General features: G+C 39.8%; 2 protein-coding genes across 2 annotated transcripts; one reads left to right on the top strand and one right to left on the bottom strand.

The window, feature by feature from the left end:
- Window positions 1-230: 230 nt before the first annotated feature.
- Window positions 231-5,466, top strand: LOC115594615 (lathosterol oxidase). The gene is made up of 5 exons (XM_030438795.1): window positions 231-293; window positions 2,032-2,249; window positions 2,456-2,588; window positions 2,684-2,784; window positions 3,410-5,466. The coding sequence occupies exons 2-5, from the start codon at window positions 2,040-2,042 to the stop codon at window positions 3,872-3,874; spliced, it is 909 nt and encodes a 302-aa protein (XP_030294655.1). The 5' UTR covers window positions 231-293; window positions 2,032-2,039; the 3' UTR covers window positions 3,875-5,466.
- Window positions 5,467-6,492: 1,026 nt separating this feature from the next.
- Window positions 6,493-11,501, bottom strand: plekhb1 (pleckstrin homology domain containing B1). The gene is made up of 6 exons (XM_030437754.1): window positions 11,287-11,501; window positions 9,537-9,689; window positions 8,466-8,568; window positions 8,332-8,371; window positions 8,143-8,233; window positions 6,493-7,044 (listed from the first exon to the last, which is right to left on the bottom strand). Exons 1-6 carry the CDS (start codon window positions 11,321-11,323, stop codon window positions 6,911-6,913), a joined length of 558 nt encoding a protein of 185 aa, XP_030293614.1. The 5' UTR covers window positions 11,324-11,501; the 3' UTR covers window positions 6,493-6,910.
- Between the last annotated feature and the right edge of the window lie 1,677 nt (window positions 11,502-13,178).

Below are 13,178 nucleotides of genomic sequence, written 5' to 3'. Positions count from 1 at the left end.
CCCTGGCATATATAAAGTATTTATCAATCATCTGTCTATTGATCTATATCTGCGTAGCCATGGACTGTATCTGTGCCACCTCAGTCACTGTTCTGTAACGCCATGATCAGATCCAACAATTGACCAATCAGAACTAAAAACAAACCTGCCGTGACGGGAAACTGCGCGCTCATTGGTTGCCCTTTTTGTGACGCAGTGGACAAGTGAGCACTGATTGGTTGCTGGCCCTCCTTTAGCTTGGTACGCTTCTCTCCACCGCTGTACCGGAACCGGAGCAACCTACAGTACACCAGGTACGGTGTTATTAAAATTGTATATAAATTACTTTATATTGAACATATGACAGTTTAGCTCACATGTACGTGGATATTGCAATGTATTGCAGTCGTTAGTGTTCGGTAATGCAAAAAAACATTTCCCTTTTTTTCCCACACGTAACGTTAACGGTCGGTTTGAAGTTAGATAAATGTGGCTTTTGTCATTATAAAGTAGGCATACGTTTAGCATATGTATGCTATATTAATACTAATACTAATGTGCATCTCCTGACGGTTAATTTAGGTAACACTGGAAATTAAACGTGTAAAGTCGGGATTTGGCCTCAAGAGGTCCACTCTTCAGCTCATTAACTTGGAAAATGTTATAATCATTATCGTGTAGTGAAATGGCTTCTTTTGATAAAGGAAGGTGTAAAACTACTGTTACATGAAAGTAGTCATTCACTTGCAGTGTTTGAATTAATGTTAGATTATTTGTTGTATTTGTACATCATACTAAAACGTTTACAAACTAATAGCTATTGAACATTACCAGAAAAAAGCATTAAAATATACCATTAAGGTTGCAGCTCAAGATTATTTCCTTTGTCTAATAATCGGTCAGTTATTCTCATTAATCGAGTACTTGTTTGGTCTAAAAATTGTCAGAAAATGGTGAAAAAGTGCTTCCCAAAACCCAAGATGACAACACTTAAGGTATCCTCCAGTCACAGACAAGCAAAGAAACCAGAATATGTTCACATTTTAGGAGCTATTTTGGCTTTTTGCTTTAAAAAAAAAACCTATTCATAGTGATTAAACATTTTATCATAATAGTTGGAAGAAGAAGAATCTTGGTTTGATCACATGTCACACAGTGTGCAACAAAATGAGTTGAACAGTTGGCAGTTTCGGAGTTGACAACTAATCAATAAGCAATTAACTGTTAGACCTCAACAGTAACAACATTCCCACTACAGCAAGATAAAATGTAAATGTAGATTACAAAACAAAACAAACATAAGGTCTAGTGTATAGAAGTAATCCTTGAATTTTGATAACTGAATATAAACAGAAGTGCTGTAATAACTCATAGCACTAGATCTAAAACTAAGACCAACACTGATTATTGAATTTAATGATCCGGCAAGAATTTTAAGTGTTTTGCCATTTATTTGTTGACTGTTCAATTACATCTTCACAGACCTTCAAGAGTTTGATGTGACGGTAAAGATAGATGACAGGTGGAGAGAGCAAGAGGCAGACGACAGACCACATTTATATCCCCCTAAGAGATCTGGTTAGGTCTCTAGGACATCATTATAAAAAAACTACTTTAGCAACTTTACGGTATACTCTACAGACACTTCATATGTAATGGTTTATGACACTATAACGTAGATATTATAACAGAGTGTGAAATAGCTATAATCATATTTTAGGATGCATGATTACACACATTCAGGGACCATTTTACAACCTCATCTGATTCCAATTTAGTTAAATCATCTTGTTATGACAATGATTCAGTAACAATTATACACCTGTTACAAACACTTGCTCTTTTCTGACAAATAACATTAATGGAAACACTCGGTAAACACTGAGCATTTATTGATTGTAACAGTAAATAAATGCAAAGGAAGAGGGTGGGTTATGTAAGATGTTGCCATACTAGCTTCTGGGTAATGCAGTGTATTTGGCATGTTTTGAGAATGTGTTCTTATGTGATGTTCTAATTAGTTTCTCTCTGTGTCTCTTTCACACTTCACAGATTCAACCATGGATCTTGTGCTGAATGTTGCGGACTACTATGTCCTCACTCCGTATGTGTACCCTGCTTCCTGGCCTGAGGACGGGGCCCTGCGGCAGATTATCAGCCTGCTGGTGCTGACGAACCTCGGGGCTGCGGTTCTGTACCTGGGCCTGGGAGCCATCAGTTATTATCTTATCTTCGACCACAATCTAAAGAAACACCCACACTTCTTAGAGGTATACAGCTTGTATCTCATTTTATGATCGCTGCGTTGGTACTGCCAAACCTGAAGTAATTGATTGAACTCTGATACTATGAGGGGTGGAGAAATGTATTGGCACGCACGCAGAATGAAATGTTATCTCGTTATACAATGAATACAACCTTTTATAAAACACCACTGTGCACCTCACCATATACACTTTTGTCTTCTCCTATTTAGAATCAGGTTCAAAGAGAGATCAAATATGCGATGACCTCTCTTCCCTGGATCAGCATTCCCACAGTGGCATTGTTTTTCGCTGAAGTCAGAGGATACAGCAAACTGTATGACAGCGTTGACGATTCCCCACTCGGTCAGTTGAAGAACATCCTCACCAGCTTTCAGTTGTTCTATAATCTTTTTGTTTCCATGAAGTTCATGGTCTTGATGTGGTCTATGTGCTTTCAGGTTGGCCTGGGCTCTTCCTGAGTATGATCTCCTTCCTGCTTTTCACTGACATGTGTATCTATTGGATTCATCGCTTCTTACATCATAAGCTCATTTACAAGGTGAGCACAGCTGTGCCAAAGTACAATTACTGAAACGTGGATATGGGTCCAAACTTTTTTCGATTTTCATTACGATGCCGCAATGTTGACTACCAGCCAATATGATTGTATCTATCTCATGTGTTTCCCCTCTTTAAAGGAATTTGGCCATGTCTGACTGTAGACCAAGAAAAGCTAAATATTATCATTTGCTTCTCAAAGTAATTCTCATAAAAAATTATCCTGCCTTTAAAAAACAATTGACAATATCACTCGCCATTTTATATAGGACTTTAAAACAACTATTTCAGCTGTTTAGAAGTGCATGAACTACATTGTAAATAAGAAACTACGTTTAAATTACACTATGTTGGAATTTACCCTAATAATCCAGAAAACAACATGAGGCTAATTACTTAGCAATTAGTATTCAGTCACTTAATCCTTAAAATTAGGTAATCAAAGTTAAACAACAGAACAGTACTGTTAACAGCATCTTTCTTCTCTTCAATATTCATAGACTTCTCTGTAGTGTCCGTAACATTGATACTTTTGTATAATTACCATAAATAAATGGAAATTATGCAAAAGTGATATTTCTAGAGAAAGCACTGTCTGACCTTTATGCTGTCCTTGTCTCCAACAGCTGTTTCACAAACCCCACCACCTGTGGAAGATCACCACTCCCTTCGCCAGCCACGCCTTCCACCCAGTCGACGGCTTCATGCAAGGACTCCCGTACCACATCTACCCCTTCCTCTTCCCCCTTCACAAGGTGCTCTATCTGGCACTCTACATCTTCGTCAACATCTGGACCATCTCTATCCACGACGGTGACTATCGCGTCCCCGACAGTCTGACGAGTGTCATCAACGGCTCAGCTCACCACACCGACCACCACCTCTTCTTCGACTACAATTATGGCCAGTACTTCACTCTGTGGGACCGCCTGGGAGGTTCCTACAGACACCCGTCGGCTCTGATGGGCAAGGGTCCCATGGATCAGATCAAGAAGCTTCAAGCGGAAGGAAAGCTTGAGGGTGACAGAGTGAAGGCTAACGGGCAGGTGAATGGACACGCTCAGAGAGAAGTCATGTGTAAGGAGGAGTAACAGAAGAGGAAATTATGATTGATTACTTAAAGTTAGAACTATTTTTGTAAAGACAATTTGCTACATTTAGAAAACACATCAGAGCATAGTTCAAGTTCCTAAACTTTATTTGCCAAATATTGCCAGTTGCCTGTTTGGAACGGGAATGATTTCCTTAGAGGCATGGACTGGTGTCACAAGGATCAATTTACACTTAATCTTAATTTTAACAAGTAGTTCATTGTTGCAAATTCATACTGCATCTGAAAAATGAGGCAAACCAACACCTGCTTCAAAGGAAATCTCTGGTATTGCAGGATATTTTGACTTGCGTGTTTTGCTCATGCCTTGGTCACACGACTTTAAAAATCACCAGAACACTGTAATCTTCACACTACAGAACTTTGTGTCTTGATTGGGAATCTTAAAGTCATTCTGGTTTGCACAGCACATGACAGATGAGCGACCACGGGGTCACATAGTACAAGATGTTTAACCAGAAGGGATCACCAACAAGTCTGCTTGCTCTTCAAACTCTGTTATGTTTGTTACAAAAATACACCCGGATAGTGACACAAAAAATGTGCGGTCCGAGTTGATTGTGCAGTAATTTGCAGCAGCAAAAATAATAAGGAAGTAAAAGAATGTGGATGAGAGATTTAGAGTTCAATAAATATTTTTGCAATGAATGCATACAGTTGCCTGCTCGTGCTGTGGTTCAGCCAGGATGCCAAGGTTACAAATAGTGAAAAGCTTGTGTTTATACCACTGCACTCTGATATAAGCCGTGTTACTGATGCATGACAAACAGCTCTCAAAGAGCTACTGCAAGTGACAGCAGCGAAGTTCACTCCCATTGACTGACCGGCCGATCCCAACACAACCAGACATTTAGCCTGCTTGGTATCCTTTGGTTTTCGTCCAGGCTCTTAGATTGCGTCTTTGAACAAATCACACATAGCGGTCGCCACTCACGTGAGCAGGCATGTGTCTGGGGCTTCAATCCTGGAGTGTGAACATGGCATAAGTCTACATTTGCCACCTTAGTTACAGTAATATATCTGTACAGATTATATCGAGAAATGCAGCACAAGCCACTCAAACTTCCTGAGTCTAACTGGCTTCAGACACTGCAGTCAGCTACACACAGGGGGTTAATTTGTTAGTACAGGGCAATCTGAAGTCTAAGTCCCAGGTTGCAGTAATTTTCCTTTAAGGAGATGTGCAGCTGAATCCCCTCCTGCGGGAAGGTTGTGCCTTCTTGTTCTTCTTCTTAAGTAGTTATGAACCGTTTCACCAGGAAAATTCACTGTAGCAAGAGCAGAAAAGACAAAGAGCAGTGAGAGTAGAGAGTTTTGCATGCAGTAGTTGTTACCTTTGAAACACATTTCTGAGATAACAATGGAGAAGGGTGGCTTACATAGAATCATTATCCCCTAACAACACTAACCTGGGATGACAAGGCAACAAATCTAGCAAGAATTTAGTGAAGTCAAGTACTTTCAGCACTATTCATGCACACTGATACAGATCATAAGGACAAAAATGAATGTTTCTACTTGGAATAATCTGTGAATGATAATCTGTTTGAATAAAAAAACAACAATAAAGCACTGAGTGTGATGTTTCCTCTCAACATTTAAACAAAAAATTAACATCTCAACTCAAGGTCCGCTTACTAGCCTTTTCTGGACCTTCAAACAATTCTGTGGTCTTCCATCAGCAGATGTCACTTGTTCATCTGTTGTAGACAGCCACAGAGATGCATTTTTGAGACTTCTAATGTGTCTGCTTAAAAATTCACCAACAGTCCCAACTCAAGATCTGAAGATCTGATGAAGATCTCCTGATATACCTGAAAGCCCAGAAAGACGCTGGTTAGTCAACCTTAAAGGTGGAATATGGAATATGAGCTGAATGCCGCCATCTAGTGTCTCAAGATCGTAGTCGCCACAACAAAAAGGTAATTCCACCGGTCGGGTTGCCAGGTTTGGACAGGGCAGGAGTTTACTGGGTGTGGAGGTCGATGGGTCACGATCAGTATTCTCATATCTAGGATCAACGTGATATAATGAAAATAAGTATAGCAGAGGAGTTTGACCGACAGGTAACGTTAGCTAAGTTAGCAAGCGAGTTAGCTTACCGATCCAGGAGAAAGTTCGCCATTTCCGCGTGTGTTTTGATGCCGTGGAAATCCTTTACCTGAGTCCATCGAGCGTATGCTTCACCGATATTTACTCTGGTTTTTGCTCTTCTCCGGTCACTCAGCTGCTGGGACAGATAACGCACCGTTCGCTGGGGCTCTGAAGAGCTTGCAGACTCCGCCATTTGACCCAGTGTCAGCCTAGCTTTGCCAGGCATTGCCGAGGTTGCGAAATTGGCAACCCGCAATGCCGGCCGCTATTTGGCTGGTACGATATAAACAGGAAGTCATTGTCGAACACGTCAAAATGTCTTAAATTATTTATTTCAGACTAAATATAATTTTTCAAGGAAACGCATTACTTTTAATCTGCGCCCCTCTAAACGCCCCGTGGATGTATTATTGAAAAAATATAGCTTTTAATAAGCATATTACATATTCAACCTTTAAGTTAGGTTTGTTTTATTTAAGTAGTTTTGAAATATGGATTTTTATGTTTTGTTTTGTAATACATTAATTTATTTCCGAGTACAAGCTACACATCTTACAAACTGCACATGTATTACTGTAAGCGTACAAAGTGTGAAATTCAGGCAGCAGATAAAAGAACATTCAGATACAAAATTGATTCCTTTACATTTTGCAAAGGCTCATGAGTACATTCAGTGTGTCGTATGTGCAAGCAGGAGCAACACATCATTACACAGCATCCGCTTCAGCTTCTTAAGTCTCATACGCAAAAGTGCAAACACGACGCAACCAGAAGAGCTGCTCTTTGTTACAGCAGACGTGATTTGAAAAGAGATGACACAGACGATGAGGATTTTTTGAAGGAACAAAGCTTCTCTACAGACGATCCATGTGGTCAGACAGGCTGTGTGCAGTCTGTTTTCAAGTCATTAACGGAGCTCGTCTCAGCAGAAGAAGACGGGCATCCAGAGGAAGGATCTCATGGCTGTGCCTGCTGCCATGCCCGCCAGTAATCCCAGTGCGATATTCTCCATCACTCCATCAAACGGATCCCTCTGCACGACCACCTGGTGGGTTCCTTAGAGAAAAGACAGAGGGAGGACGCATTTAATATTGATGAACCATGCATGGTGAGGGAGGTGCTGATTGTTGTTCAATTGAAATCAGAAGAAAAACTGATGCAAATGGGCTCAAGCATTTTAGCGTATCTTGTGCCAGTGTATTGTGTATTCATACTGGTTGATATTACACTTAGCAGACTTCAGATCAGTTTGTGACAAATCCATGCAACACAGACTTATTCAGGAATATTTAGCATCTGTGTGCACTGTACCTGACGGAAACTTAAAGGCAGCAAAATACAGATACAACGCACAGAAAGTGGGAGGAACCGATGTGGTGAGAGGGGCTCAAAGTCCATCTTAGCTCAAGGACACATTGAGCATTAACAGGGGCCTGGAGTTGTCCACATAATGTTTCTCTTGTAGATTAACTTAAGGCCAGGTATGTGCTGGTAATTGTTCATTTCTACACGTTTTTAAGCGAGACAGACCGAACATCACAGATGTACATGTTACGATTCAAGTTTTCTTCCCACAAAAATGTCCTAAAACCCTCTAGATGTTTTGTGTTTCTGCATGAAAACAAAGTGAAAGAGGCCTATCCCTTAATGCTTAATACCTTAATATTGCTTAATATTGGTCTTGTACTACAGAGCAGGTGTGTCTACCTGTTTTCATAGGTGTTGAACCAAAATAAGTACTCTTGATAAGTCAAGATAACGCTTAATTGAATAATTCGGTCAGCCTAAACAAAAGAAATCATGTCATACTAACATGAAAAATATGTTACAACTGGAGAGGGATCTTTAAAAAACTTAAAGCAAAAAAAACAAGTTCTCCAAGTGCACCACAAACACAAACTCTAAGATGTTCTTTAATGTTTGGGTTTTAAATATTTTATTTGTAAAGTGAATCATTCAACGATGTTTTCTCCCCGACATGAAGATTTAAGTACTGCCTCTAACCTTCGACTTCCTTTTAAAAAAAAAATCGCAGGAAAAACACTGAATCCTTTATTTGTTGGCCTCAAAAAGTTAGATCTGCTGAGTCTGTTTTTGCTACGGCAAAGATTCCCTGCTAACTTCCCTCAGGTTTTTGGGTTTGTGTTGACATACCTGGCCCTGCTCCGGGTGTGATGTAGACTGTATGGTATCTGTTGATGGGGATTTCCTGGTAGGAGTCATCGTAGGGATCGTATGTGAACACCTAGAGAGAGAGAACACTGCTTTGAGCCCTGAGGTTGAAACAGCAGTGAGAGTGAAAAGCTGATGTCTCAGCTCTGACAGAGAACATGGATCACTCACCGGGTTCCTCCTGGTCTCTAGCAGAGTCAGCTTCCACGCTCTGAGAAAGACATGAACAGGAGTGAAGCGCTGATGGATGGTTGTAAAAAAGGGAGGCAGAGCGGACGAGACGGGAGGGAAGTCGGAGTACTTACATGGATTCATCCTCGCTGTTGGCGCACAGGTTGACTGATGAGCCGTCTCTGAGCTGGACCACGATGCGATTCTCCCTCGGATTATTCTCCGGTGGAGACAAATCTGCAGCCCACAAACAAGTTCAAGGAGTCTTCAGTCAGTTCAAACCTCACAGACAGCCCAGTCTCTGTATAGTGCATTATATTGCTGTATAGTGCACGAGCGAGGCCTTTTTCAGTTAAGTGCATCTGGAGCTCTGTTCTCAGAGTGCGTTGTATTGTTGGAGAAAGGTTTGCATGAATTAATCTACTGATTGCTCTCATGATCAATCAATTAATCAGTTTATGAAAACTCAAAGATACAAAAAAAAAATGCTCGCCATCAGAATTTCCCAGAGCCCACATTACTTCCTCGTCCACCCAACAGTCCAAAACCCAAACACTCTTCATTCACTGTCATAAATGACAAAGAAAAGAAGTAAGTCCTTTCATTTACAAGGGTGGAGCCAGAAGGTGTTTGCCATTATTTGATTACCAAAGTAGATTGCAATTAATTTTCTTTTCCATTGACTATTTTATTAACAACCAGTTGCAGCTTGAGTGTGAACACACAACCTCCCTTGAATTATTTGCTTTGAATTATTGGGAATTAAAGGGAGAATGAGACTGGGACATGGTGTTAGTGACACCCACATGGTGGCTGCCTGCACTGTCTGCCTCTAAGTCTTCAACAGCTGACGAGGCACATTGTCGGTTTAAGTGTTGGCTTACTCCAAATTGATGTAAGTTTCCCAAATGGCAGCGCTGCGACACTTTCCAGCTCCAGGAGTTCAGTTTTTTTTGCTGAGGCTCATTTCTGCGATAAGCTGTTGCCTACTTTGTGGTATTTAGCAATCAGGGTTGGGTGGTCATTCAGTATCACAGAATATCAACATGACATTGTAATGCAACAGTGAGTCAAAGTTTTTGTTTTACATGTGTAAAGATTTGTGACACTTGTAATGTTTTGGGTTCGAGCAGTGCTTGTTCGCTCAAGCCATTTTTTCTTCACGCTGGACCAGCCAGAAAAGGTGAAACAGCGCCGTGCTTTACCTCCACATTCCAGCCCAGATCTGACATCCACACATGCAGTCTTGAGGCTGACGCGGTGCTCCAGCTCTCGCCTGCTGTCAGTCTTGTAGAAGCAAAGGCTCCCGTCTATCCAGAGGTCACACCAGTTTAACTTCCAGCGCTTCAAGACAGAAGCTGGGGAAGAGACACGTGCAACGGTGTTACATTGGTGTGAGTAAATCTCAAAATGACATGCAGTTGTGAAGTCAGATGTACGATCAATAGCCTGGATATAAGAAGTCAGACATGAGTTCAAATGTTATTTGTTTTTTGTATGTAGTCTGTTTCCCTGTAGACACATCCCCACTGACTGACATGGGTAAGCCAATTAAAGACATGGTCCGGGACAATTAATGGGATTAGAAGTGACAGAGGTTGGAGTTTTATAACAGGTTCACTTTCTAGAAAATGTTCAGTGTGACATTTTCAACAAAAACACCTGAATTTATACTGAACTATGAACTAAACATGAAAAATCCTATAAAACAGCAGCAAATATTTGAGCATGACCAATAAATCAGCCAGTCATAGCTTCTCACATATTCATACAATATATTGGTGCCAGCATATGAATACATATAATTTCAAGGTATTATCAAAATGTTTGTTATTCATTTTATTAAATAAATGAATATTGGTTGATATATCTCTAGGTTATTTTGCTTTAATCAAATATCAATATGCACCTCATAAATCCAGTCTTGGTTGGTCTGAAGCACAGGTATGCATAACAAGATGTTGCTAGATCAGTGGTTGGACATATTTTTTTATAACTGAAAGGTCAAATGTTTGATTCCTGCCAACATGTCCTTCTGTTGTTCTTTACTTAAATATGTTTTAAAATGTAAAAGTAGTATGTACTCAAAAAAAAAAACAGAAAATATTTTCATTTAACCAGGTTCATTTCAGTGTCACATGATGGTGACACCATTTTATGGTAATAAAGAAAAAGTCTTTCTTGTCATCTGGGTTGTATACGATTCACTGTTTTGGTCACAGCAGCTGCTCAGGCTTTCTATCAGCTCAGACTGTTTCTAAAGGGTTGATAAGAATTGGAACTCCAACGATTTGTCTGATCGAGGTAGCCCCAAAATACCCTGAAATTTGTTCCCAGATCCAGGAAGTCGTCATCAAATCGTCATTATATTCTGAAACAATGACTTACTGTTCAAACAGCTTAGAATAAAAAAGACCCGTGAAACTGGATTGTATTTGGATGACATTTATTCAAAACAGTAATGATAATAGAAGTTGTTGCCAGGACCAGTTTAAATAAATCATGTCTTGATTTTAATCCCTAAAATAGCAGCCAAAGCTACAGTGTTGCTAACGTAACCTAGCAATCGTTGCTAACATTAGGGCAGTACCCATGGTCGTATCAAGAAATCAGGACAGTTTGCTGGGCGCATCCTCTAAAACTCAGCCATTTTTTAACGCTTTTTCCACAAATTGGCAACTACCAAGACTGTTGCTGAGAAAATACAGACACCACGTGGTACCACTGGTGTTATATTGGATCACAAACCAAAGGTAGAAGCTGGAACCAACTGTCAGAATTCTCACACAGAGATAAAGAAAACAATCATATTATCATGATAGTGAATCAATAATTCAAAAATATTAAAGGAGAAGAGATACTTTTATTTTGCACATGTTTATGTGCTCTGTAGAGGTATTGGTAATTGTAACTGCGATTTAAAATGTATAAAGTAAAAATCCTGTGTGTACTCACTCTGTCTCCACAGCCAGCCTGACCTCAGCAGTGCCATGTGTTTAGCTGTTGTCACAGTTGCTATAACGATGATAATCCAGTCGAAGCAACAGGAGAAATTTAAGTTTTGGTGATTATAATATTAAAAGATCCAGCAGCTGGTTTTGGAGCGTGTTTTTGTCCCTTCTGTCCCGCAGACAGTGAAGTACTGGTAGATTAATCTGGCTCTGACTCACAGGATCACTCTGGATTAGCACTGTTAGGCCACGCCCTCTCCTCCCTTCACATCTTCTTCGCATTTTCTGGACTCATTTCTCCTCCTAACACTGTGTCTTATGTCATTATCCTATTTATATTCTTGAATCATCATGGCACAGTGTCACAGACTGAACTCGTGTGAGCCCCATCGCATTCTCGTACATGCACATGTAGATCGTGCCTTCACAAAATAATCCCAGCACTGACATAACAACAGGAGGATTAGCCTAATTGTAACTTGGGTCAGTTATGAGAGTCTTCCCAGGATGTCTAGTGACATCATTTCACTCTTAAAGCTTCGAGAAAACACAGGTGTCCTCTGTGTCTGCTGACTCATTTATATTTACAGTAATTTCTTAATTGAGGGGTTTTTGTAAATAGTATTATGGTACTATAGTGGTAATTGTCTGAAATAGGTGATCTCATGCGATCACTCGTGAACTATGACTCCCTCTCTCTTCCAGCTACTGTGATGGACTTTCTCAAAAACTGGTTAAAACCAGCCAGTTTGTTGGCCTGTTTGAAGAAAGTGACCATTCACCCCTATAATAACAGGTCAAAGTCATTTAGAGTGGGAGATTTATTATGGTGTTCGCATCCTGTTTCAAAGGACGCAACATCAGTCATGATACAAAGTTGGATAAATCATATTTAAGTGAATAAAATGAAACAAAGAGCAAACACAGGGATGTAGAGGTGGACTGGGGCTGTTTGTTAGGTTTTGTTAGATGCCACTGGTTAACCATCATGTAAAAAAATATATATTTTGTATCGGACAATACTTGGTATATTATGACTAAACACAAAACTAATGACACTCCCATCAGCCTCAGTTATATTTTGTGTTCATTGTGAAATTGCCAGTGGCTAACATGCTGCAGTAAGATGTTGAACATGGTCAACATTATACCTAAACATCAGCATGCTAACACTGTAACTGTGAGCATGTTAGAATATTAATTATTAGCATTTAGCTCAAAGAAACATTGTGCCTACGTTACCAAATAGCTGCTTCTTAAAGTTATGAAAGTGTTACGGAGGTAAACCCGACAGCTGTGAGTGATACTCTGTTAGGGTTTCTTTCATGACCTCTGACCTTCAGAGACTCGGCTGCTGACCTTCCTCCTCTCACTGAGTTCCTGTCACTGTCACTGACACTGACACTGGAACATTTTAAGATTGTTGTGCTGGTACTTCTTACTACTTCCACTGCTGCATTTGGGTGGAAATTTCTCCACAAACATGAAAATCTTTGACTCTATTTTTACCCTATAAAGGGAAAAAACGAGGATTAACTGAACCTTTCCATTGTACACATGGCATTACTGCCATCTGGTGGCAGTATGTGGTATCATTCCATTAAAACTACTGTCAGATATTTGCGTTTTGTGCCAAAACAATGAAATAAATGGTTTATCCAGCTTCTTCCTTTTTCATGTCCTAACTGTCAATTTAATTATTTTCTACTAAATAATGAAATAGTGCCACGTTTTTAATAGGCAGTGTTTTTTTTTGTTTGTTTTTTATATGTGACTCTTCAATCAGCCTTCATACTTAATGCAAAATTCAGTCTTTTTTAATCATTTGATCTTAATTATCTAGAGAAATAAATAAAAAAAAAACAGTGAAATTACAATAAAACAAGCCAAGGTGAA

Source organism: Sparus aurata, chromosome 13 (assembly GCF_900880675.1).
Source record: "Sparus aurata chromosome 13, fSpaAur1.1, whole genome shotgun sequence".
Taxonomy (NCBI): domain Eukaryota; kingdom Metazoa; phylum Chordata; class Actinopteri; order Spariformes; family Sparidae; genus Sparus; species Sparus aurata.
The sequence above is the reverse complement of the archived record's forward strand: the minus strand, read 5'-3'. Positions and strand labels throughout refer to the sequence as shown.